At 40.8% G+C, this 27,684-nt stretch overlaps 1 protein-coding gene across 4 annotated transcripts in view; it reads right to left on the bottom strand.

Moving 5' to 3' along the window:
- Positions 1 to 27,684, bottom strand: part of MARCHF3 (membrane associated ring-CH-type finger 3) — a 253,055-nt gene that overhangs the window by 109,612 nt on the left and 115,759 nt on the right. For 3 of the 4 annotated variants that reach the window (XM_075835997.1, XM_075835988.1, XM_075836016.1), the window contains one exon: positions 6,140 to 6,380. In XM_075835997.1, coding sequence (XP_075692112.1) covers positions 6,140 to 6,324 — 185 coding nt within the window. In that variant the 5' untranslated portion in view covers positions 6,325 to 6,380. Of the gene's footprint in view, positions 1 to 6,139; positions 6,381 to 6,745; positions 6,826 to 27,684 lie in introns of those variants that run through there. The other variant, XM_075836007.1, reaches the window with a different exon arrangement.

The raw sequence follows: 27,684 nt of genomic DNA, 5'->3' as shown, positions 1-27,684 counted from the left end.
GTCTGCCCATTGCTTTCAATGGGCAGATGTTTGTCAGCGCTGAAATAGAAGAAGAGGGGGGAGGAATCCTCCAGCTCACCTGACACTACGGAAGTGTGTCTCAGCAGCGCCCGGAATCTCGTGTCGGCACACGTTGAAGTACGGAAGAAGAGAAAGGAGTTGTTCCAGCGCTGTATGAAGTAGTTAAAATGGAAGCAGGTTTCCAAGTTTAATAGTATTCAATTAAAATAGTCCAGAAGAATAGTCCTGATGTGAGGGTAAGCGGGCGGTAATGTCCTCAAAAGCCTACGCGTTTCGGATGCTGCTGCATCCTTAGTCTTGGCTGTGGTGTCTGTTTTTGAATAGCGCGCGTTGTCTCGTATTTATCCTGGTCTGTATGGTACAGCTGATTGCTGAGTGCGTTCCACTGTTGTTATCCCTTTGGAACGCAAGCCGGAAGTAGGAATGGTTGCTGCCCATTCTGTTGTTTGTGTTTTCACTTGCGTATTCTCAACTAGTAGCAGCATTAGTATCATGATTGAGAATGTAGGGTTATGTAAGTACGACCTAACATGAGTGTATTATATATTTCAGATGGTGTTTTGTTGTATGGAATGGAGACTATATCGACGGAAGATGCTGTCATTTTGCCTATTCGTTATTGTCCAGATGGCTATCTTATAGACGATGGTGCATATAAAATTGGTAAGTACTTATTTATTTCTAGAAATCAAACAATCACTTAGACATAGTTGATGTGCATAGTCATGTAGGTGTCAGAGTATTTTACTTTGATATTTAAGATAATGTATTTTATACTGTCGATAGTGGTACGCTGTTGTTGTTATATGTTGTCAGTATTGAGTGTAAAATTAGACAGTGTTGTTTAATCAATGTTCACTTATGGATTAACGAAGGACAGAGACGGGCGCTTACTTTTGATAATGAGGATGTGACCAGGGAGGGAAGTGAGGGTAGGACAACAACTGGAGCAAAAAAATGATTAAAAACCTAATTAGTGATTGTGACTAACGAAAAAGTGGTTTAAAAGATATGAACAGTAATGTACATGGCAAAAAGCACATGTTATGCATGTACAGGCTGTAAATATGCGGGCAAAGGAGTCCTGGAGTACCATGGTAATGGATGATCTTCAATAGATGGATTATTTTTATGAAATTTTTATTAGTATGGTTATTATTATTTTTCTTCTTGGTCTTGGTAACCACGATGGGAGGCTCGGAGATCTATTATTAATACTGAAACATTAGATCTCTTCTAAGGTTTAGGCCATCTGGATATCTAGTTTTTAATCTGTAAATCCAAAATGCCTCCCTAAGGTGGGTTTTATGTTTAAGGTCGCCTCCCCTTTTTGGGGGGTAGATTTTTTCAATAGCGTAGCAACGTAAATTTTTTGTGTTACGGTTGTGTTGTACAATAAAATGTTTTGATACATTGGAGATGTTAGTGATATTAGTATTTCTCACGTAACTAAGGTGTTCAAGAATTCTTGTTTTCAGTTTTCTGTTTGTACAACCCACGTATTTTAGTTGACATTCAGTACATTCTATGACGTAGATTACGGATTCGCTGTTACAATTGATATAATTCTGGATGCTGTATGTATCTGTTTGTGTAGAGTTACTGAATGTTTTAGTTGGATGGGCAAAAGAGCAAGTCTTGCATGGATGTTGCCCACATCTGTAGAAGCCTTTTGTTTCTAGCCATGTTGTTTTAACATTTTCGTTTGGTGTGAACAGTGACGGAGACAACACGCTGCCCAAAGAGGGTGCCTTTCTTGCCACGATACGACAACCTTCGGCCAAGATGGAACGTAGACCGTCGTCCTCTTGTAGGATAGGTAAGTTATTGGTGACTAATTTTTTGATTTGCATAAACTGGTTACTCTGTTGTAGGATTAAAGTAGGTTGGTTGTCCTTAGATTGAATTTTAGGACTTGTTTTGGTATGTTTGTTGTTATATGCGAGTAAGTCAGTTCTGGGTATTTTGGTCATGATTTCACTTGCTCTATTGAGTGACCATGTGGGATAACCTCTTGCTCTGAGTCTGGTTTTGATTGCCTTTTGTTCAACTTCAAACTGACTGTGGGAGGTGCAATTCCTTTTGGCACGATGCAACTCTCCCACTGGTATGGCCTTTATGGTCTGCATTGAATGATTGCTTCTTGCATGAAGGATATTATTTGATGAGGTAGGTTTTCGGTGAGTCTGGGTAGAGATTATTTGCCCTTCTTTTCCGTTTAGTTCAAGATCTAGAAATATGATATTGGTGTTATCAAATTTGTAAGTAAATTTAAGATTGCAGTGATTTTGATTGAGGGTTTCTACAAAAACCGGGATAGTGTCAGTGTCTCCTTTCCAGATTAGTAAAATATCGTCAATATACCTCCCATACCATTCAATGCAGTGGCCATATGTATTATCGGTAGAAAAAATGTAGGACTGTTCCCACCAGGACATGACTAAATTGGCTATCGATGGAGAAAACTTGGCTCCCATGGATACGCCCTTGAGTTGGAGGTAATATTTTGTGTCAAATTGAAAGTAATTATTGGTCATTAGAAACATTAGTACTTCCAGAATGAATACTTGGAAATTTTTATCATACAAACTGTGTTTGGTTAAGTGGTAATCAAGAGCGGCATAAGCAATGTGATGTGGAATAGAAGTGTATAAAGACACGACATCACACGTGAGCCAAGTGTAATTTTTCTCCCATTTTTTATGGCATAGTGAATTAAGGACATTTTTAGTATCCTTTAAAAATCCGGGGGCTGTTTGTGCTAATGGTTGCAGTAATGTATCTAACCATTCCGACAATCGTTCTAAAATTGAACCTATACCTGAGACAATGGGTCTCATTGGTGGTGGAAAAATCAGCTTGTGGGTCTTTGGAAGCGCATGAAAAATTGGCGTAATGGGTTGATCAACAAGAATAAATTCGGCTTGTTTTTCATTCATGAAACCTCCTCGTTGGCCATCTTTTAAGAGTTTGTTCATGCGATTTTTTATGTTGTCTACTGGGTTGTTCTCCAGTATTTTATAGGTTGTTTTGTCACATAGCAGGTTAGTAATGGATTGTTTATAATCGTTCTTATTCATTACAGTAACACTGCCTCCTTTATCCGCCATTTTTATCACTATGTCTTTGTTGTCGTGTAAAGACTTAACCGCTTGTTTGTGTTGGATCGTCATATTTGTTGTTGGATATTGGGATTTGAGGCTGTCCGCCAAGTTTTGTAATTCTTTTTCCATTACCGTTTGGAAACGGTCCATCGAGTCAGTTCTAGAGTTCGTTGGGTAGAACTTGGGGTTGGAAGTACGAAAATTTGGGGCTGTGGTCACCGTTTGATTATAGGTTTCCGTACGCAGGTGATCCAGAGCTGCTAAGGTGGTAAGTTCTTGAAAGGAGAATTGTTCAAGACTAGGTGGCGGATGAGCTGGAGGGACGCACTCTTCAACAGATGTGGTAGGGGGAGATGAAGTTGGAACATCGTCCAGAAGGAGGGTCTCCTGCCCAAGGAAATGTTTTTTCACAGTCAAATTACGAATAAATTTGTTAATGTCCAGTAGCGTATTGAATAGGTTGAAATTGTTTTTTGGAGCAAAATTGAGACCCAAGGATAAAACTTCAGTTTGTGCCGTGGTTAGAGTGAAGGAGGATAAGTTGGTGACGTTCAATTCTAGTACTGTTGGAATTTCCGGGGGCGCAGGCAACGATTGAAGTCTTGATTCATTCGATTTGTGCTTCCTGCCCCCCCTCCTACCTCGTTTTTTGACTGATAACTTTGGTTTTGTGTTCTATGGGTAGAGTGTGGGCGAGTCGTTGAATTATCATCTTCTGACAGGCCGTCAGCGGAGTCTGGTTCTGTGGAGCTGAAACTCACTCTGTTTGGTAAATCCCTGTATTGGTTGCGGTATTGGTTCCGTTTTTTGAGAATGGGTCTAGGTCTTGTGTAGTTTCTTGTTCTCTGACTCCAATTGTAAATTTCGTTATGTGTATAATCTCTCATATCTCGTTGAAACTTGCTTTTTTTCGTTTCAGCAATGGATTGATCTAATTTATCAATGGCAGTCGTTGTACGAATTTGAAGAAAAGAAAAGGAAGGTGAGTCGGAATAAACATCAATTGATTTTCTAATATCAGTGATATTGATGTCTAATTCGGATAGTTTAATCTCCTCTTGTTTAGTAATTAGTTTCATCAAATTCATGGAACATGTGGAGAGGGTCTGGTTCCATTCCTTTAGAAATTCTTCTGTGTAGATAAATGTTGGAGTTTTTCTGAGGCGTAGACCTCTAGGTATCATATCTTTTGCGATGTAATTCTTTAAGGTTGTAAGGTCCCACCAAATTTTGGCCTGTTGTGCGAGGTGCTTTTCTAAAGTATGAAATAAATCTTCGAGTTCTAGATTGTTTCCGATGTGACTATCTTGATTGCCAAAGACTTTTTCAGCTAGTTCAGAGCGAGACATTTGAACCCCAGGGGGCATGTTGGCTGATTGATGCGTCATGTTAAGACCAAGAATGTTCTCCAGGACACTGTTGCAAAATGTCGTGAATTTAAAAACAATGCAATTCACAATACAAAACCAAAACCAAAATCTTCGTTTCAGTGGTATATATGATTTTTGTTTAGTTGTCTAGACCCTTGTTATATTAGAAAATCTATACAAAGTCACGCTTACGATGCACACATCTGTTGTGGACCCTCCGGTGTTCTGTACTAGAACATGAAAAATTAGGGAGCTCGTAGGAAAAAGCCGATGGTATCACAAAAATAATAGAAGAGGGGGGAGGAATCCTCCAGCTCACCTGACACTACGGAAGTGTGTCTCAGCAGCGCCCGGAATCTCGTGTCGGCACACGTTGAAGTACGGAAGAAGAGAAAGGAGTTGTTCCAGCGCTGTATGAAGTAGTTAAAATGGAAGCAGGTTTCCAAGTTTAATAGTATTCAATTAAAATAGTCCAGAAGAATAGTCCTGATGTGAGGGTAAGCGGGCGGTAATGTCCTCAAAAGCCTACGCGTTTCGGATGCTGCTGCATCCTTAGTCTTGGCTGTGGTGTCTGTTTTTGAATAGCGCGCGTTGTCTCGTATTTATCCTGGTCTGTATGGTACAGCTGATTGCTGAGTGCGTTCCACTGTTGTTATCCCTTTGGAACGCAAGCCGGAAGTAGGAATGGTTGCTGCCCATTCTGTTGTTTGTGTTTTCACTTGCGTATTCTCAACTAGTAGCAGCATTAGTATCATGATTGAGAATGTAGGGTTATGTAAGTACGACCTAACATGAGTGTATTATATATTTCAGATGGTGTTTTGTTGTATGGAATGGAGACTATATCGACGGAAGATGCTGTCATTTTGCCTATTCGTTATTGTCCAGATGGCTATCTTATAGACGATGGTGCATATAAAATTGGTAAGTACTTATTTATTTCTAGAAATCAAACAATCACTTAGACATAGTTGATGTGCATAGTCATGTAGGTGTCAGAGTATTTTACTTTGATATTTAAGATAATGTATTTTATACGGTCGATAGTGGTACGCTGTTGTTGTTATATATTTGTCAGCGCTATTGAGGCGCTATTTTCGGGCGTAATTCGGGGCAAAAACGCCAGATTTACGTCCGTAAATAGGCCGTGTGAACATACCCTTAGGCTGCCTGCCCAACAAAGAACAACATAGGGCTGTCTACCCAGAAGCAGGCAATATGCTCAGTATAATGCCCTGCATATATAGTTAATACCGGGTAGTAAAAAAAAAAATCTATTGAACATTCCCCATAGCATATACAATATCATGCACTGAAACTTGTAGGAACTTAAAAATGTTGTCAGCTCCATCAAGATATTGTTTAACTTCATTTTAAAATAAAAAAAAATTTTTGTTCAATTTTACAAGCAATTACATTAGAATTATTTCTCCCATACATTCAAGTCTCACCCTATTCATAGGTCACACATAACTGAAGTAAGAATTCCCACTGTTCACTGCACGGTGTGAAGTCTTGAAGCTGCTGTATGTGAATGTCTCATTGTTTAAGTCACCAACCCAGTTACTGGGCTTTGTTAACCACCGCTATATACGCCAAAAACGAGAAAGTAATGAAAATGCTGTAATTGTAAGCTGCGTTTACCTCTGTGTGGTTAGAGTCCGCACTACTGTTGACAGCAGCTGACCGTCCTTTGCTGAAACTTGCATGACATACTGTGGCTGTCCATTCACAAGACTGCTACAATCTTCTACTGTCTTTCCAGAAGGTGCCGAGCTAGTGCAGTCTGGTAAGACCTCAGGCAGGTGACTGCAGCGGCTTGTTGTCATAGTGACAGACAGCAATTATAGTGCTAATAGCTTCCGTATACGTACTGTATTTCCATCTGTAAAAAAAAACAAACAAAAAAAAACTGAAAATGTCTGTTAACAATTTGGCACGTGGAGAACCTTTTATTAAGCAGGACGCAGTCATTTTCTCCGGTGAATAAACAATAATATTAAGAAGGCCTTTACACACAAACAAGTGTCGCCTGAGAGAGCAGACTGGCAGATGTATAAAGGAAACGCAGTTCGCACAACACACATCAGCAATAAAACATGTCCATTGTCTCTCGAGTAGTAAAAAGGATGTCGACGCGTCACACACAGGAATCACTGCACAGATGTCCAGAGAGACAAATAAAAGTGACGGTTTAAAACTGACCTCATAGAAAACAACATATCACAGGAAAATAGACTTAACCCTTACTGTGCAGGAATCGACATGTCACAAGCACGCCCGCTTCTGTCAGCTACAACAACGAGAGATCTGATCAGGTAGCCGGTGTCGGCTTTCTGGATAATCCAGGGCATTTCCTAGAGCAACTCAAGCCTAATTTCAATTCATGTCACACACAGGTGACTGGAAACTCTACTTACGGCTGTAAAAAAAACAAAAAACTGTTTTCCACGCGCCAGGGGCTGTGAGACTGCCTGGCCATCAAAGGAACTAAATGAATGTAAAAAGGCTTAATGAATCTGCCTCACTTAATGTCAATTCTCTTTACATCCATTACTACGGTCTGTCACAATGAGTGTGGTGCGGAGGCAGCAGCAGACTAGAGTTTTGCATAGAATTAATTTTTATTACAATTAGGCTTTATGCACATTTCGGCCTGTAATACAGTGGGCAAATCGGATCCATATTGCACACCATGCTATGGGCCGCATAGTTCTAATTGAGATTCTGTATCACAGACCAAAACCAGCATTTCTAGGAGAGGACTTGTTCCGATTAACGGGGATCCGATGCAGAATGCTGCAATTTTTTTGGGTACAGACTGTAAAAAAAATATATATATTACCACAGTAATTTAATGCAGTGCCATGCACAACCCCATTAAGATGCATTAACACCATATTCGGCGTGCGGCACAGGACCTGGATTGCGGTTGAGGAGGAATAGAGAATCAATGTAAAAGTTGAGTATATGGCAAAACTTATTATTTTAACACTTAAAAGGGGTTGTCACGGATTGGTTTTTCATAATGATGACCTATCCACAGGATAGGTCATCACTAGATAATTGGTGGGTGTCCAACACCCTGACCCCTCGCCGAGCAGCTATTACCGCTGCCTCCGGCCCGCAGATGTTATGCAGTGTTGAGTAAATGAAGCATATGGCTTTGTACACTGCATAGCGGGCGGGCTGCACAACTGCAACTCTCGAATAGGAGCAGAGTTGAAGTACTGTAGCTCGGCCGCTATACAGTGACCAGAGCAATCTGCTTCCAGCATGCCCGGAGGCAGCTGATCAGTGTGGGATCTGGGTGTCAAAGCATCACCGATCATATACTGATGACCTATCCTGTAAAAGGAGAGTATACCGGTCCGTGCTTGGACAACACCTTTGATGCTGCTTTACATCAATATAAGTATTCTTGGAAAACTCTTCAGGTGTTCATTCACACGACTGTTTCCATTTTGCGGACCACAAAACACGGGTCCTAGTGACTTCCGTGTGTATTTTTTTTTTGCGGACCCATACACTAGAATGGGGAGATGGACGGCAAATATGGGCAAGAATAGGACCTGTTATATAATGCAGTACGGACAGCAGAATCTACAAAAAATAAAACGGATGCGTGTGTGGCCTCATAGAAATGAATGGTTCAGTATGCTATCCGCAAAAAACGGATAGGGCACTGAAGAAAAAAAAATGATCACGTGAATGAGCACATAAGGTCGCAGACTAACCTGTACATGGAAAACTTATTAGTGTCAGAAAAAGTGTAAGGGGCTTGATAAATATAGGTCGCCATTCTTTCAGTGTATTTAGAAGAATAAAACTGGCGTAATCGCATTGATAAATATTCCACAGCGTTTTAAAGTCCATGTACGTGCATAGCGCTTGTAGCATTATCTATGAGCTCTAGGATAGGTCGATGTGCTGGAAGGGAGTCTGTCTGGGGTTAAATGGGATCTCTGTGGGAATCTGCTGCTCTGTTCAAGTTGGATTTGATATGTTACGGAGACAGTGAAGAACACATCTATTAAAGTGTTATACATTGAGGAAATGAAAATTCGCATATACTTTTTTATATGTAGTGGGCTAAAGAGGAAGTCCATCTCAGACAGAGCACAATAAAACAACTGTCCTAGAATGAGTTTATAGTAATTCTTGTTGTGCGCACTTGGAAAATTAGATCAGCTACAAAGCAACTGTTACAAATCTACAAAAGATGTTATGAATGGTAAAAACAGTGTGTCTGGGAATCCAAAGAACGATGTCATACGTGCAAAGAAGCACTCAACATTAATAATAATGCGGGGAGATGGTGCTTGAATGCTGGTTAACCAAGCACATTGCTGACATGTAAACACCAGGTTCCTATCACATTATGGCAGATACAAACTGCAAAACCTGTTTACAATGTTTTGTGAACTCCATAAAAAAAGTCTACTTTGTGGCCTATGAAGAAAGAATTTATTGGATCAAACTTCTTTTGCAACAATTTCTTAACAAAAAGGATATGACTGCCCACCTAATGTATGTGCGCTGTCTATGTGTAAGTTATTGCTACATAACAGTGTCTAATAGGAAATGAAATATGTGTACCACGGGAACCACCAGAGAATCCGAATCTCACAGCTACAAAAATACTTATTTATTTATTTTTTTAAATTAAAAGATTTCAATTCTCTGCAGTTCAACGACTACAATAACTTCCAAACTTATAGTTCCCACTGTATCTAATGTTATCACCAGAAAGTCTAATATCTAAAGATGACTATTATTAACAAGTAAAATCGTACATATATTTGATAATTATTGAGGGTCCATCTCCAGAGAACAACTTCACATTATATAATAGTCTTATCTTACACCACCACTTCTGGTGTGGAGAAAAAAAAAAAGAATCAGGACCTTTTAAATGGATATGCCAAAATCCAACCTCTTCGGCAGAGCCTTAGTACAGAGTCGTAGGCGATCTGTGTACCGTCATATATAGTGCAGTATTTTGAAGATATTCCCCCTAGAAGCAATGCTTCTAGCGGAGAATACCTCAGTATTATGGCGCCCAACAGAACATGCCACAATTTTTTTCTGTCTGATCGTGTAAAAAAACAACAATAAACAACTTTTGTATGACTCTGTGTGAAATCCAAGACTTACACAGGTACAGTAGAGACCTATAGAAGTCTATAGGTGCCATATTACAGCTCCACACAACTCAGAGGTTGCACTGAGTACCCATATGCATGAATCTTAGGCTATATTTACACGACCATGAAACAAAATGGCCACTAACTACGAATCAACTGTCTGTTTTTCATGGCCGTTTTACATCAGTGAGAGGCTATTCACATGAACGTTCTGATCGGCCCCTTTGACTTCTATAGGAACCACAGGGCCGAGAGAATGGCCCAAAATTAGGACAATGTCCTATTTTTGATAAATATTTTGCAGATAAAACAGGCTGTCAAAAAAGCGACCGTGTGAGTAGTGCCATTTAAATTAACTGATTTTAAAGCCGTTAAAAAAAATTACTGCCACGCGACTGATAAAAACGTTTGTGTGAATAGTCTCTTAATGAAGGGTTTCACGTTTTATATAATATAGAAAAATAACTATATAATCAAAAAGAATTGTCAGAGCAAGGCAACATTCCTGTTTAAATCCAGAGGCTGAAAACCAGTCCTGATTATGTTCAACTTACAAAGGTGCCAGGTGTAGGAAGTGTATCAGAATTCTCTCTTGTAACTAGCCTCATAAGGCTCTGATCATATCATATTTTTTGTTTATGTTTATTGTTTACGACGGGAAAGCTCTCAACGAACATGCTAAACATGTCCATAGGACTCCAATGTCAGACTAGGCCAAAAGTGTCCAGTATACAAATGCACAGTACAAAAACGTATACTTTTTTTTTTAACATGGTAGCTGATAGATGCCAATGTATGACATCAGTCACAGGCATCCGTTAAACGTACAGGTTATGAGCTTTTCATGACGTGTCCGTTAAACGGATGCTGTCATATTCTATGGGTGATTCTATCAGTTCAACATATCCAAGGCCTTATTCACAAAGTGCAGATTTCATGCAGATTTTGCATTTATTTTTTAAGACAAAACCAGGAACGAAACCTAAACAGAAGAAATATATAAAAGGAAGGCCTTAATGTGTCTCCTCTACTGGATCAAATTCTGGTTTTGGCTTAAAAAAAATGCATGCAAAATCTGCATCAAATCTGCACTGTGTGAATAATGCCTTACAGTGGCATCCGTCACGAATAGGCTATTATGGAATGTTATGAAAAGCTATTGAAAAGCTTGTGACAGATCTGTTAAACGGACGCCATTTATAACCTGTGGATGACAGATGCCACTGTTAGGCATCTGCCACAGCCTCCATTTAACATATACAGTACTGTGCAAAGGTTTTGGAAAAATTGTGGCAGTTGTGGAAAAATGCTGCAAAGTAAGAATGCTTTAAAAAATAGAAGAGTTTTTTTTTTTATCAGTCAATTAACAAAGTACAAAGTGAATAAACAGAAGAGAGATCTAAATCAAATCAATATTTGGTGTGACCAACCTTTGCCTTCAAAATTGCATCAATTCTTCCAGGTACACTTGCACAAAGTCATGGATTTTGGAGGAATATAATGAGGTGTATGATTAACCAATTATAGCAAGCAGGTGAAAATTATCATCATTTAACAGAAACAGCTGTGTAGGAGGCTTAAAGCTGGGTGGGGAACAGCTGAACTCTGCTACGAAGATGAGGTTGTAGAAGACAGGTTCACGTCATAGGTCCACCATGGCAAGACTGAGCACAGCAACAAGACACAAGGTAGTTATACTGCTTCAGCAAGGTCTCTTCCAGGCAAAAATTTCAAAGCAGGCTGGGGTATCAAGATGTGCTGTGTAAGCTCTTTTGAAGAAGCACAAAGAAATGGTCAAAGTTAAGGACCGTAGAGGCAGTGGTTGGAAAGAAACTTTGTGCAGCAGATCAAAGACACATCATGCTTACAGCTCTTCGAAATCAGAAGATGTCCAGCAGTGCCAACAGCTCAGAACTGGCAGAAACCAATGGGAGCCAAGTACACCCATCTACTGTTCGGAGAAGTCTGGTCAGAAGTGGTCTTCATGGAAGAGTTGCGGCCAAATAACCATACCTTCGACCTGGAAACAAGGCTAAGCGACTCAACTATGCACCAAAACATAGGACCTGGGGTGCAGAAAAATGGCAGCAGGTGCCATTTTGAGGAGTCAAAATTTGAAATATTTGCCTGTAACACAATGCAGTTTGTTTGCCGAAGGGCTGGAGAGTGGTACAATAAAGAGTGTCTGCAGGCAACAGTGAAGCATGGTGGAGGTTCCTTGCAAGCGTGGGGCTGCATTTCAGCGAATGGAGTCGGGAATTTGGTCAGGATTATTGGTGTCCTCAATGCTAATAAATACGGGCAGATTCTTATCCATCATGCAATACCATCAGGAAGGCGTCTGATTTTTTTTCAAAATTTATTCTGGACTACAACCCTAAACATACAGTCATGTCATTAAGAACTATCTTCAGCATAAAGAAGAACAAGGAGCCCTGGAAGTGATGATATCGTCCCCAAAGAGCCCTTATCTCAACATTATCGCGTCTGTTTGGGGTTACATGAACAGAAAGAAGGATTTGAGGAATCCTACATGCACAGAATATCTGCAGTTAGCTCTACAAGATGTTTGGAACAACCTCCCTGCCGGGTTCCTTCAAAAACTGTGTGCAAGTGTACCTAGAAGAATTGATGCGGTTTTGAAGGCAAATGGTGGTCACATCAAATATTGATTAGATTTTTCTTCGGTTCATTCACTTTGCATTTTGTTAATTGATAAAAAAACAAAACAATTAACACTTCAATTTTTCAAAAGCATTCTTACTTTGCAGCATTTTTCCCACAACTGCCTACACGTTTTGCACAGTACTGTACATCTGGATCTTTTCTTGGCGTATATGTTAAACGGAAACAGAAACCATTATGTGAATATAGCCTAAGACACGTATAATCTTTTTGGTACATTGTACAGCTGTACACAGGTACTGTGTATCAAAACACATCTTACAGAACTGCCATGTAGAGTTTATCTTTTGCACATCAATAGGACTGGTAGCAGTGAGCATGGCTGGCACTCCTGTGTCCCTGGAGAATGAACTTCCATATAGAGTGAAGTTGTTACCCCATCTTAAAAAGATTTCAAACATAAACCTTTGTGAGTTAGTCTATTCTAGGGATGTCACAATACCAGAATTTGGACTTCGATACCGATACTTGGTGTAGTATTGCGATACTAGATACCAAAATGATACTTTGCCAACAGTAATAAAAAAATAAGTGCTTCCATTTTCTGATGTGTGATGAATTTTGAACCTATATGTGCCTCACATTAATAGTAATTAACCCCATCATGTTCCTCAGTCATAATGGACAACATTGGGTTAATGTGTGAGGTACATGATTGGGTTAATTACTATTAATGTGTGGCACATCTAGGTTCATAATTAAGAATATTAATGTGAGGCACGAGGTAAATGAAAGAAAGCAGTTTTTATTTTATAACAGCGTAATCATCATAAATGACGCAATTTTTTTTTGTTACGATCGCGATGATACCGAATATGTATATATTTTATGAATTGAGACTTAGTTTAATGTTTATTGTAAAAAGTGTGTGTGTTTTTTTAATTTATTAATTTTTTTTTTTAAACTTTGATGTACTGGAATATATCTATATATGGATAGTACACAGGCAGTTGTTAGGACATACCTAAGTATGCCCTAACAACAGGAAATATAGTCAGACAGCCCTGGGGTCCTTCAATGGACCCTGGGCTGTCTGCCCATATATATATGGTATGTCCCTCGAACGCATCACAGGGATTCCATGTGACGTGATCCAAAGGGCATCCACCCTTCTCATTTATCCCTTGAAGGCAATCATTAGTGAAGCGCTGGTCGAATCACATCATGCTCACCGCGCACGCACACACTTGTCAAGACTCAGGAGCGGGGCAATGGATGTATTACACAGCCGCAGCCCTGCTCTAACTACATTCATGTGTTACAATACTGAGCTGTGCGGCCACACAGCTTAGTATCGAAATACATGAAATCGAACAGTTTGAGGGTGCACGGTATCAAAACAGTATAGAAGTTTCGATGCATCGTGCAGCCCTAGTCTATTCAGCATGCCCTTTGTTGAAAATACCATGAATTCCACAGCCCTGTGCATAGAATATGGTGACTCACATCAGTATGGAATGAAATATAAATACTATATACTAAAATGCAAAAAAATCTGTAAAAAAAACAAAAACAAAAAACAACAAACTAAAATGATAACTGCAACATACACTAAATACACAGAAGAATAATAAGAGGCATTTGATGTATTACTAGAAGATCAACCTTTAAAGAAACAAACTCACATTTCAACAAAGGCATTCAATCAATGTCGTAATAGGAGCACAGAGTACCACTTGCAGCATCTCACTTAGAAATCAGAGGCCGCATAGCTATTCATAAATCCACTTTGTGTCCACGAAACCAAATACTTCTTATCCTGTGGATTTATGGTTCAGTAAATTGAGGAGGGGATTCAATTGCTGGGAAAACTTTCCACACACACACACACATAAAATATTATTTTCTCATCTTCCTTTACATGACAATATATTTATGTAAATATAAAAAAATGTAAATGTATGAAGAGCATAAATTTAATTATTTTCTCTGGGTGCTCCAGTTCCTCGCACACTCCAAACACATATATCCAATTTCATAGTACTGAAATTATAAGTATATCCATACATACATACATATATATATATATATAAATATCCAAAAAAAGAGAACGTGAAGCAGCACTCAAATAAAGTGAATTTATTCATCCAACATGGAACCACAACGTTTCACCTCCTCTATGAAGGCATTTTCAAGACTTGAAAATGCCTTCATAGAGGAGGTGAAACGTTGTGGTTCCATGTTGGATGAATAAATTCACTTTATTTGAGTGCTGCTTCACGGTCTCTTTTTTGGATATCTAACACATAAGGAGAGGTCACTCCTTTATTTTTGAAGCTTTGCACCAGCCTAGTCAGGCATTTGTTCACTGTGCTGCTCCAATCCTCTGCTTATATATATCTCCACACACATACACAGTGGACATAGAAGTCTACACACCACTGTTAAAATGCCACGTTTTAGTCATGTCAAAATTTTTTTATGATTTCAGAACTGTTTTCACCTTTAATGTGACCCATAATCTGTACAATTCCATTGAAAAACAAAATTCAATCATTGAGGGGAAAAATAACAAAAACTACAATAATGTGGTTGCATAAGTGTGAAGACCCTCTTATAATTGGGGATGTGGTTGTGTTGAGAATTAGCCATCACATTTAGGCCTCATTTACACGAGCGTAATATACGCGCGTGCTTTTCACGCGTGTCGTACGCACCTATATTACTCTATGGGGCAGTGCAGACAATGCGTGAATTTTGCGCAGCGCGAGTGCGTTGCGTAAAACTCACGACATGTTCTATAATCATGCGTTTTTCAGGCATCACGCACCCATTGAAGTCAGTGGGTGCGTGAAAACCACGCATGCCGCACGGAAGCACTTTAGTGCGAACTGCGTGATTCGCGCAAGACGGGTCAAACTGAATGTAAACAGAAAAGCACCACGTGCTTTTCTGTTTACAAACATCCGAATGGAGTGTCTTAGAGATGAGCGAACCGAACTTCACCGGGTTCGGCCGAACTCGTTTTGACCGAACCCGGCAGGAGACAGTCACTGTCCAGGGTGCTGAAAGAGTTAAACTGGTTCAGCAACCTGGACAGTGACTTCCGATCCCAATATACGTGAACGTGTAAAAAAAAAAAAAAACGATAACTCCCGGCTTCTTCCTCCAGTCTGACCTCCCGGGATGACACTTCAGTCCAAGTGACAGCTTCAGCCAATCACAAGCCAAGCACAGGCTGCAGCGGTCACATGGACTGCCGCGTCATCCAGGGAGGTGGGGCCAGATGTCGAGAGGCGCGTCACCAAGGACGCGTCACCAAGGCAACGGCCGGGAAGTTCTCGGTAAGTACGAACCTCTTTTTTTTTTAAACAGGTTACTCGATATGGTGATCGGAATTCACTGTCGAGGGTGCTGAAAGAGTTACTGCCGATCAGTTAACTCTTTCAGCACCCTGGACAGTGACTGACGTCGACTAGCCTCATCTCTATGATGGCGGCTGCGCGAAAATCACGCAGCCGCGCATCATACACTGATGACACACGGAGCTGTCAAGTGCCTTTTGCGCACGCAAAACGCTGCGTTTTTTTGCGTGCGCAAAACGCACACGCTCGTGTAAATGAGGCCTTAAACTCATGTTAAATAGTAGTCAGTACACAGCTGTCATTATTTAAAGTGATTCTGAGTAACCCCATATAAAGTTCAGCAGTTTTATTAGGATTTTCCTGACATTTCCTTTGTTGCATGTGACAGCAAAAGTCATGGTCCGTAAAGAGCTTACAAAACATCAAAGGGATCTGATTGTTGAAAGGCATCAGTCAGGAGAAGGGTACCAAAGATTTTCCAAGGCATTTGATATACCATGGAACACAGTGAAGACTGTCATCAAGAAGTGGATTACATTTGGTACAACAGTGACATTACCAAGAACTGGACATCCCTTAAAACTTGATGAAAAGGGGGCGTGGCTTGGCTGCCGGACTGAATGGACGCGTGAGAACCTAGCTCCGTGCTGCCTCACCACATCTAAGCGACACACAAGCAACAAAGACCTCTAATACATCCCGCCGTTGCTGCACCGGAGAGGGAATCCTGCCAGGCATGCCTAGACATAAGAAGTCGGTGAGTAGACCAGCGAAAATGCTGGATTTCTACTTTCCAAATGACCGACAGACGGCCCAAAATGGCGCCGATACCGAACGCACAAATCCACTCACCTCATTGCCAGGGCCCCGACAGTTTAGATCTCCACTTCTCCGCAGCAGCTCCGTCCCTGCGCTGTCACCTGGATCACTGCCAGCTGGCCCGCACTCACAGAGTGCAGCTCTAACGCCGAGGAAGGGGACAAGGGGGATGACAGAACCTAGAGGCCGCCATCTTAAAAGCCACGCACGTGGCATCCTCTCCTCCTCACCTCCTTCATCGGAATATGGGAGCCCTTCCTCTCGATCAAAAAGGGATGGTTATTCTGCCCTAACACACCAGGAGACAGATTGTCCTGAGGGAGACATAGAGGAATCCTCAGATCTTTTTACAGATATGCCATCTACATCTAACCCTGTTACAGAACTCACACTCAAGACCATGCTGCAGGCGCTTCAGCAATCTCTTTACTCAGGGTTTGCCCAGTTAATCAAGCCCATATCTGTCGCAATACATGAAGTGGAAGATCGTGTACAACACGTGGAATCTAAAATGGGGGACTTTGCAACTTCTCACAATGAGCTTATAGACGCTCACTTCGATCTAGAAGCTGATATTACACAAGTCAAAGCAAAAATCGCAGACTTAGAAGACCGTTTCAGAAGGAACAATATCAAGTTTCGGGGTATCCCTGAAGATATAGCCCCAAAAGATCTAACCCAATTTATCCAAAGCTTTGCTAATGCCTTGCTACCTGACTGCACCTCTAGAGATTTGATCCTGGATAGAGCACACAGAGTTCCCAGACCCAAACACCTATCGACAGATGTGGCCAGAGATGTTTTGGCTCGGTTCCACTTCTTCCATATCAAGGAACTCTTTATGACAGCCGTAAGAAATAAAGAGATAATACCGGAGCCATACAAGTTAATATCTGTTTATACTGATCTTTCCGCCGTCACTCTGCAGTTAAGGAGAGAACTTGCTCCCATCACTACAACTTTGAGAAACAACAACATTCCATACAAATGGGGCTTTCCGGTACGACTATTGATCCACCAAAATGGCTCTATGCACGTGGTGAAAACTGTCCAAGAAGGTGCATCTCTTCTACAAAAATGGGGTATTAACATCCCTGACGCCTCTTCGGGAGTTAAGAAAAAATCCCTTCCTCACACGATTAAAGATGACTGGCAGGGGCCAAACCTCCGACAACGTCCGCGACGCTGAGGTATATTCACTATATGGTGGTGGAGCAGCGGGGTTTTTTCCCGAGTCCTAAAAGTCCGGTCCACAAGTTGACTGTTTTCCCCCCACTGTGTCTGAACTCATTGAAGTTCAGTCTCTCTCTCTCTTTATTCAAACGTATTTGAATGCTATTGTTTTGTTGTTTTAATTTTCTTCTTTGTCTAGTGCAGACCACTATGTTTCAATTGTACTCGTATAACAGTCAATCCACATACATTCCTTTGGATCATTCCAAGTATGACCTACAACTTGATGTGACATGGTCAAAAACACAACAGCACTCTCACATACACGATGGCTCTTAAAATTGGTTCTCTAAATGTAAATGGCCTTAATAGCCCACATAAGAGAGAACACATGTGGAAAGAGGCACAACAACTGGCCTGTGAGGTCATGTGTATCCAGGAGACTCACCTCTTGGAAAAAGATGCCCACCGAATTAAGAACCCCCAATTTCCTCATGTCTTTCAGTCACATTACTCTACCAAGGCTCGAGGAGTTTTGGTAGCAGTTAAAAATACAGTTGCTTTTCAACTAATTGAATTGCTCGCAGATTCCAATGGGAGATATGTGTTTCTAATTTGTTCTATTAACAATGTCAAATATTCTTTGTTGTCATTATATGGGCCTAATAACCACCAACTGAGATTCCTTCAAAAGATTCGCAGAATAATTGCTAAACATAAACAGGGAAAACTGATTGTGTGTGGGGATTTCAACTTTGTAATGGACTCTGGGATGGACACTACGTCTCAGCCTAGACAATCTAGGGCTGCTTTTGGGGATTGGTTCTGGGGGGAGGAGCTGTACGACATCTGGCGTATGCAACACGGATCGGAACGTGATTATTCGTTTCACTCTCAAGTCCATAATAGTTACTCTAGAATTGATATGTTCATTGTAGATAAGGCGACACTCCTCCTATCAAAAGCCACGACAGTTGAAAGCATACAGTGGTCTGACCACGCGCCGATCACTCTGACGATCATGGAAAAATATGACACTAGTCCAGATTACCTCTGGAGATGTAACTCCTATCTTTTATCTCATCCTACTTATAAAATGGACATAGAAAGAGATCTTTACGAATACTTCCAATATAATGATACGCCGGATGTTGGAATCTCCTCCCTCTGGAATGCTCATAAGGCATATATAAGGGGTACGTTTATACGTCTAGGGCATACGGTCCGCAAGAAGCGTCTGGAAGAGGTGTCTCAGTTGACTAACGAGATACGCCTTGCAGACACAAAAAACAAACTCTCTCCATCATCAGAGGGGGCTGCACAATTGCTACTACTCCGACAACGACTACGTCTTTGTTTAGTGTCAGAATATGAGAAAAATTTAAGGAAAACCAAAGCCCGTTACTATTCACAGAATGATAAGGCAGGGAAACTACTGGCTACCCGGCTTAAAACTCAGTACCAGAAGACAAGAATACCTTATTTAAAAAACCCTCTCACACAAGATAAATGTATGGATCCCAGAGACATAGTAGAACAATTTAGAAAATACTACTCATCTCTTTACAATCTAAAAGATGACCCCTTTACTAGCTGCCCTACTCAACATGAGATAGTAGATTTCATTAGGAAAGCATCCTTACCCAAACTGTCAGCAGAACAACTAAGTTCTTTAAATGCCCCAATTACAGAATTGGAAATCTTGAATAATATACGTTCCCTTCCAACCGGTAAATCTCCAGGACCGGATGGTCTTTCCAACTCGTATTATAAAAATCTATCTACTGTATTGACCCCTTATTTAGCCAAATTTTTTCAAAAAACTATGGAACAGGGTTCCTTCCCAAAGGAAAATCAAATGGCTACTATTGTTACTCTCCCTAAACCGGGTAAAACTCCTGATACCCCCCAAAATTTTAGGCCTATTTCGCTATTAAATTCAGACCTCAAACTCTATGCTAAGATTCTCGTGGCAAGGCTCACCCCTATGCTAACTACCCTTGTGAGCGTGGATCAAGTGGGCTTTGTTAAGGGACGACAAGAATCAGACAATACAAAAAGGATTGTAAATTTACTTCATCTCATTGAAACACGAGCCACACCAGCATTGATGTTGGCTTTGGACGCCGAAAAAGCGTTCGACCGAATAAATTGGGCGTACGCATTTGCTACTTTGGAGGAAATGGGATTTGAGGGCAGCATTTTGACAGCTATTAGAGCACTTTACTCAGCACCCACAGCGAAAATCTACACTAATGGCATCCTGTCTACAGAGTTCCAAATAACTAATGGTACTAGACAAGGATGTCCATTATCCCCACTAATTTTTATTCTCTCCATGGAGCCGTTAGCCCAACATATTAAAAACTGCATGGACATTCAGGGAGTCCAATGCCGTGGGGCTTCACACACTATTTCATTATACGCAGATGATATTATCTTATCACTAACTAATCCAGAATCATCATTAGAAGCTGTTATGGACATCATTAAAGTTTTTGGCTCAATATCATATTATAAATTAAATGCGCAGAAATCACAAATACTTCCCTTTTACATGGACCCGCCCACATTGCATTTTCTTAAAACAAAATATCCCTTTGATTGGCAAATGAAGGGCATCCGATATCTGGGGATAACTTTGACTTCTTCATATAAAGATCTATACGCAGCCAATTATGAACCTCTAATAAAAAACATCCAGACAGACACAGATAGATTACTTAAATTCGAAACTTCATGGCTAGGCCGGATTGCGGCCTATAAAATGCTTCTATTGCCAAAACTACTATACCTATTCCGAACTTTACCTATTACTCTCCCTAAAAGATTTTTTCAGATAACACAAAGAAATCTCTCCCAATTTGTCTGGTCAAAAACACACCCCCGAATTGCCATGCATTTGTTGGTCAAGGATAGAAGGGTTGGAGGCCTGGGTATACCGGACATTCATAGTTATTATATCGCCACCCAAGTAGCACAAATTTCTAGTTGGTGGGCCATGGACTCAGGAAAGCAGTGGTTACAAATTGAAACCTCCTATATCTCACCTTTACCTTTAAAAACCACTCTCTTCGGGACGTTTTGGGATTTGGTACCTTCACGTCCACTATCCCCTTTGACAAAGACGACTCTGGAATGTTGGTCCTACATTCAGAACAACACGCTAAATTGTAGTCCGTTACTCAAAAGTTATATTCCTTTAGAATTCTTTATGCTAATAATCCCAAACCTCAAGTTAACGTCCTGGATTGCTGGTGGCATCACTGATGTTTCCATGCTACTTGATGGTCAACACTTGGTGACGTTTGAACAGCTAAAGTCGAAATTCTCTATACCCAACTCTGACTTTTTTAAATTTCTTCAAATAAAGCATTGCATGGAATCCACCGGCAATTTAAATGCCTTATGTAACAATAAGTTATTTGCTCACTTCTCCAGACGGATAGGAGGTTTAAAACCCATATATAACATGATTAAATCTCACTACTCTTTTACTAAAACTCACTTACACAAGTCATGGGAAAGAGACTTAGGGTTATCGTTTAACGATGCCACATGGCTGGCTTCTTTCAGGCTCATACATAAGGCTTTACCGTGCATTCAACATATTGAAGCAGCACTTAAAACATCCATGAGATGGTACTACACTCCTGACCGTCTACATAGGATATATCCTGAGTCTTCGCCTCTCTGTTGGAGAGGGTGTGGAAATACAGGGTCCTTATTCCACATGCTATGGCAATGCCACAAATTAGACGGGTTCTGGGCCCAAGTATTTAGATTACTGGCAGAAGTAATACAAAATCCAGTTATCATGTCTCCTCAGGTAGCGTTATTATTTCTGGAATTAGAGGGTTTCCCTTCCTTGGCGAGATGCCTCATTTGTAAAATCCTGGTAATGGCAAAACTAGTCATCACAAGATATTGGAAGAAAGTAGAAACCCCAATGCTTGAGGAGCTTATAGCATTAATTAACACAACATATTCCTATGAAAGAATAATGGCCTTAGGAAACTCCACGCACGCAAGATTCAACCTTTTATGGGCCCCATGGTGCAACAGTATCTTCTATAAATCTTTTTGAGTAGGTTTTAGTCTACAATTATGTGAGGTCTCAACAACAATAATAAAATGTTCCAATAATATCAAAAATGAAGGTTATGACCACAAGAAAATGAATACACATGGATATTGAATGTACAATACAGTTGTAGTGCACTATACGAATGGTTTGCAATGTTTTTGTTTACTTCTGTTATGCTCTTATTGTTATTTGTCGGGACTGAATGTCTCAATGTTTTGTATCTTCAGTATGCTTGAAATACTTGAAATGTATAAATGTTTATATGTTTAAAAAATTCTCAATAAAAACTATTGAAACGAAAACTTGATGAAAAGACAAGACGAAAATTGGTCCGGGAGGCTACTAAGAGGCCTACAGCAACATTAAAGGAGCTGCAGGACTTTATGGCAGGTAATGGTTGTGTAGCGCATGTGACAATAATCTCCCGTATTCTTCATATGTCTGGGCTGTGGGGTAGGGTGGCAAGACGGCAGCCTTTTCTAACAAAGAAGAACATCCAAGCCCGGCTATGTTTTGCAAAAACCTACATCAAGTCTGCCAAAGGCATGTGGGAAAACGTGTTATGGTCTGATGAGATCAAGGTTGAACTTTTTGGCCATAATTCCAAAAGGTATGTTTGGCGCAAACCCAACACTGCACATCACCAAAAGAACACCATACCCATATTGAAGCATTGTGGAGGCAGCATTATGCTTTGGGGCTGTTTTTCTGCAGCTGGAACTGGGGCTTTAGTCAAGGTGGAGGGAATTATGAACAGTTCCAAATATCAGGCAATTTTGGCACAGAACCTGCAGGCCTCTGCTAAAAAGCTGAAGATGAAGAGGAATTTCACCTCCCAAAGCATACCTCCAAATCAACAAAAGAATGGCTTCACCAGAAGATCAAAGTTTTGGAATGGCCCAGCAAGAGTCCAGACCTGAGTCCCATTTAAAATCTGTGGGGTGACCTGAAGAGGGCTGTAAACAGGAGTTGCCCTCGCAATCTGACAGATTTGGAAGAAAGAGTGTGCATACTTATGCAACGACATTATTATTGTTCATATATATATATATATATATATATATATATATATATATTTATTATGGAGAATAGCTTGTGAGCTCCACTGGGCACAGGGACTTATCTGAGTAACTACAATCTATGCTGGGGCTACCATAGAAATGAGACAAAGAAAGAAAAAAAGTCTCCTTTTTTAAAGAGGATTCTGTTAATATTCTATTCAGACCATTCTGAGTTGCCTTTGGATCTGTGAAGGTAACAGATACTGTAGGTCAACCACTAATGACAGCCAATGCTGTGTCCATAGAGGTTATTACCCAGTTTTCCACAGTACCCATAAGCCATGTAAATCTACATTGTTGTACATCCCCCTAAACCTGTCTGCTACTGAACAGCCTGTGTAAGTCTTCCCTGTAGCTGTGATATTCTGTTCATGAGCAAGGGATAAACTATTAAAGAGCAGTTTATGGACATTTTTGCTACCTATTGGCCCTTGTTCACACAGTGCAGATTTAATGCAGATCTTGAGTGTATTTTTTAAGCCAAAACCAGGAACGGAACCTATACATAAGAGATATAAAAAGGAAGGCTTTAAAGTACGGTAAATATCCTCTCCCACAGAGTGAAATCTACTAGGTTTCCACTATAACTTACACCAGTTTTCTGGCGGAAATGATCAGGGTATGTTCACACGAGGTCATTACGTCCGTAATTGACGGACGTATTTCGGCCGCAAGTACCGGACCGAACACAGTGCAGGGAGCCGGGCTCCTAGCATCATAGTTATGTACGACGCTAGGAGTCCCTGCCTCGCTGCCGGACAACTGTCCCGTACTGTAAACATGTTTTCTTCCCTTGCTGTAATGGCCAACAGCTATCCTTGAACTTCTTGCTGAGCTTGAGTTGGGCTTGTGTACAGCCGCCAATCTGAAAGGGCAGAGATGTAATGTAAAGTATGGTGGAGGAACAGAGTAACAATCAGAGTCTGTGACAAGACAGGATGCAGATTACAGACTACCTAACCCACCTTTAGACAAGGCAGCTAAACTGAAGTCACTCATAATAGCAGTGTCCTAATATTTGAACAAAATACTTAGTAGGTAGGCATTACCGAATGTTAAATGTTCCTATGGGGAAAACTATGCAATTGCATTCAGTCTTTGGATCTCTATTGTTCATACAAGGAATTATTTGTATACATAGACTTCAATATGAGCAGGAATTTTATACACTGCATTGTACAAGCACATGTAAAAAAAATAAAAATATATTAAATGTATATTTTTTTTTTTTATGCCCTTATATAATATATAACCGACATGAAGGTTAATCGCAAATGTGAATCATTATAATCTTTCACCAACCTAAGGAAAGAAAAGTACATTTACTGAGAAATTATAAAAACGGTCTTCTATTAGTCATTGGCACAATAAGAACATCTATCAAGTGCCAAATCTACGTCACTTGTAGATTTCTAGATCCATCATGTGGTATGGTCTTGCCGTCTATGGCCCATTCCACAATGTCCTCCCCATCAGTTTATCATGTTTGCTTTCCTGCCATTGTAGAAATATTACTGTCACAAAGCAGAAAGTTAAAACAACACTCCGCATCACTTGTTTCCCTGTAGGAAAGGACACAATGCTGCTGCATTCGAGTTTATTCTCTCGTGTACACCGCATGCTGGAATTGGCAAGGAGATGTAAAGACAAGCATTAAAGCAGTCTACAAGAGAAATGAACATCAAAGAGCTACTTGCACTTAATATCCCCCTATTGTCTCTAGGACAGGAGAAAATCATGATCACGCCTATTCACAAACATATTTACTTGTACCGACTACACAAGATAATACATAAAATACATAAAAGCCTTTCTTAAAACGCTAGCTAAATGGAATAATAAAAAAGAACAATACTAAAATGTTAATGAACACAAACATTGCAAAGGTAATATTTTAAGGAACTCCTCAAAACAAAATATTGGGAGTGATGAGCTTGTATCCAGAACAAATTAAATGGCGTAAAAGTAGCTGGCACAATAACTGGCATTTAGGTTGGGTTTAAAATGCCTGATTTCCCTATATTAAAAGGGTTGTTAAATCACATTTCCCGAGACCCCAGCAAACAGCGGTTGATGCAGGGGAAACGTAGGATAAGGCCTTATTCACAGGAGCGGGTCTGATCTGCTTCCGCAATAACGGGCCGATTTTCATGCATAGGACTTACCATGTTGGGTCAGTGTGGTTTCCGTGTGTCATATTTTTCTCGTTCCGGTTTCTCCTCTGCAAGCACTTCCTATTTTTACTTCTCTGCATTTCCTTGACAACTGATGCGTAAAAAACTGACAGCACAAGGATGTCGTCCGTATGCGGTGTTTTTTTTTTCACGCACCCATAGACTTCAATGGGCGAGTCTTATATTGAAAAATGGACCAGAATAGGACATGCAGTGATTTTCACGCAATGGACACAAGATCGGTGAAAAAATACGCTTTGTAAATTGCATTGCTCAGTGTGCGGTCAGTTATTAAAACGGACAGCACACGAACGTGAAATACGTTTGTGTGAATAAGGCCTTACAAAGCAGTCATTCAGATAAATGGCCAGAACGGGCGCTGCTGCTGCGATGTATTTTCTATGTAGGTAAGGGCCTGTTCACATCAGCGTCCCATTGATGGGTGCACATGGTTTCCGCTTGTTTCCATTTTTTTGCAGAAACAATAGCGCAGTAGACTACACTATTGTTTCCATCAAAAGGACGGAAACTATACGGAACGGAAACAAACGAAAACCATTTGCAATGTAAGCATTACCATTGAAATCAATGGTAATGCAAACGGAAGCTATGATTTCCGTTTACCTTCCCGTTGATGGGTTCCTCTGACGGAAAGGTCTAGCGGAACCCATCAACGGAACCCCAATGCTGATGTGAACACACCCATAGGCCCCATGCACACGACCGTAAAATTGTCCGTAATTACGGACTCATTCAGTTCTATTGGCCGCGGACACCTTTCCGTATCACTACGGATGGGTGTCCGTGCAGCAGAAATGTTCAGAAAATTATGGATCATGTCCATTCTTTTGCATTTTACAGGCCATGCTCCCATACTTTGTGGGCCCCGGGTACACTAGCGCTGGCGTTCCGTGCGCTGCCATTCAGCACCTTCTCTTGACACATTGCGCCGCTTGCATTGTTGAAAGGCGCGGCAAGAATGTGCCTTGCCCTGCCATTCAGCGCTTTTTAATGAAGCAAGTAACGCGATGACCTCAACGAGCTGCTTGTGTCGTTCAGCCCCAGCGGACCCACTCATAAAAGAGCAGGCCTGCATTGCTAGAGGACGGCACAGGAAAGGGATCAGGTGAGTATGTCATTTTTGTTTTCAGTTAAAAGTGGCTCTATGTATAGGGGGGTTCTATCTACAGGGGCGACTATCTACAGGGGCTCTATGGGGGGCACTATCAACAGGGGGCTTTGTGGGGCACTGTCTACAGGGGGGGCTCTATGTGGGGCACTATCTACAATGTGTGTGTGTGACACCGTGTACGGTGCTATTATAATCAGGGACACCGTGTATGACACTATTATATTTAGGGGAATAGTGTGTGGCACCATGGAGAATTTTATCTTCGTTTATAGGTGCGGAATGTTTGAAAAGTGAGAAGCTGAAGACCGTAGGTCAATTTTCGTGGAGAAAAATCCTGCAGCACGTAGATTAGATTTGTTCAAATGTCATCTACATGGCTGGTACTGTATAATTGAATGTATACGTCAGGCTGCAAAATAGTCTTGTGTATATGTTCTCAATCAGTATACATTTAAGCACTGGGGATGCAGCGCAGTATTACAACAGGACGATATGTTGCTGGTATCTGCTTTCTCCTGTCTCGGTTTTCATATTTCACATCTATCAAAGTGATCAATTACTGTAATTATACTTTTTCCATACCATCTGTTGGACATAAAGCATATACTATAAATAAGCTGTAATAGGATACTTTTAATTCTATTAAGCTACATTTTTCAAAAGCATTTGTCAAAATTTCTAATAATTTTTTTTTTGCTGTTTAATTGAACATAATGGCATTTTGAAATATACACATTGTCACATTTTTCCCATCTTCTGATCTCATAACTGCAGCAGCAATCTTGTTTGCTCTGGAATTGCCAAAGTCGCGATAACAAACTTCTGTGCATGGGTTTCCTATCATCTGTCCTCCACACAAAAATACATTAAAAGAGTGGAGATGACATAATGGGAAGTCTATACACCATTGAATAATTTTCAATATTGCAGCATATTGGCGAAGGAGAGAAAAACGGAAAAAAATACACGGTCAGGGCCGCACTGTCCATGAGGCGAGGTGGGCCTCTTGCCTCAAGCGGCGGCCGCCTGCTGCCTCTCTGAAGGGGCGGTGGTGCCACTGAAACCAAGTGCCGCCACCCCCTCCTGCACTATAATTGTATCCTTGTCCACAGGACGCAGATACAATTAAACGAATCACTAGCGCTGGTGGGGCATTGCCCAGCCATTCAGTGCTTTTCAATGCTGCAGGTGATGACATCATTGCGCTCAGGCTCTATAGGGGGCACTATCTACAGGGGGCTCTATCTACAGGGGGCGCTGTGTGTGTGTGTGTGTGTGTGCGTGCGTGCGTGGGACACAGTGTATGATGCTATTATATACAGGGGCGCAGTATATAGTGCTATTATAATTAGGGGCGTAGTGTTTGACACAATGAGAATTTTATCTTCATTTATAGGTACGGAAATGTTTGAAAAGTGAGAAGCTGAAAACTTCTGAGCTGCAAACGGGTAAATGGGAAATGGGCTGTGGCCGGGACACGTTATCAGAGGTCTGGACCGGATGGAGAAGAAAAGAGAAAAAGAGCGACTAGAATCTGAGATGTCACCTATGAGTCACTCAATGTAAATGTTTATTCTGCCTCTAATCAGTACAGCAGTCACTGTAT

The sequence above is a fragment of the Rhinoderma darwinii genome, chromosome 1 (genome assembly GCF_050947455.1).
Source record: "Rhinoderma darwinii isolate aRhiDar2 chromosome 1, aRhiDar2.hap1, whole genome shotgun sequence".
In the NCBI taxonomy this organism is placed as follows: Eukaryota; Metazoa; Chordata; class Amphibia; order Anura; family Rhinodermatidae; genus Rhinoderma; species Rhinoderma darwinii.
Note: the sequence above shows the minus strand (reverse complement) of the source record. Positions and strands in the feature narration are given on the sequence as shown.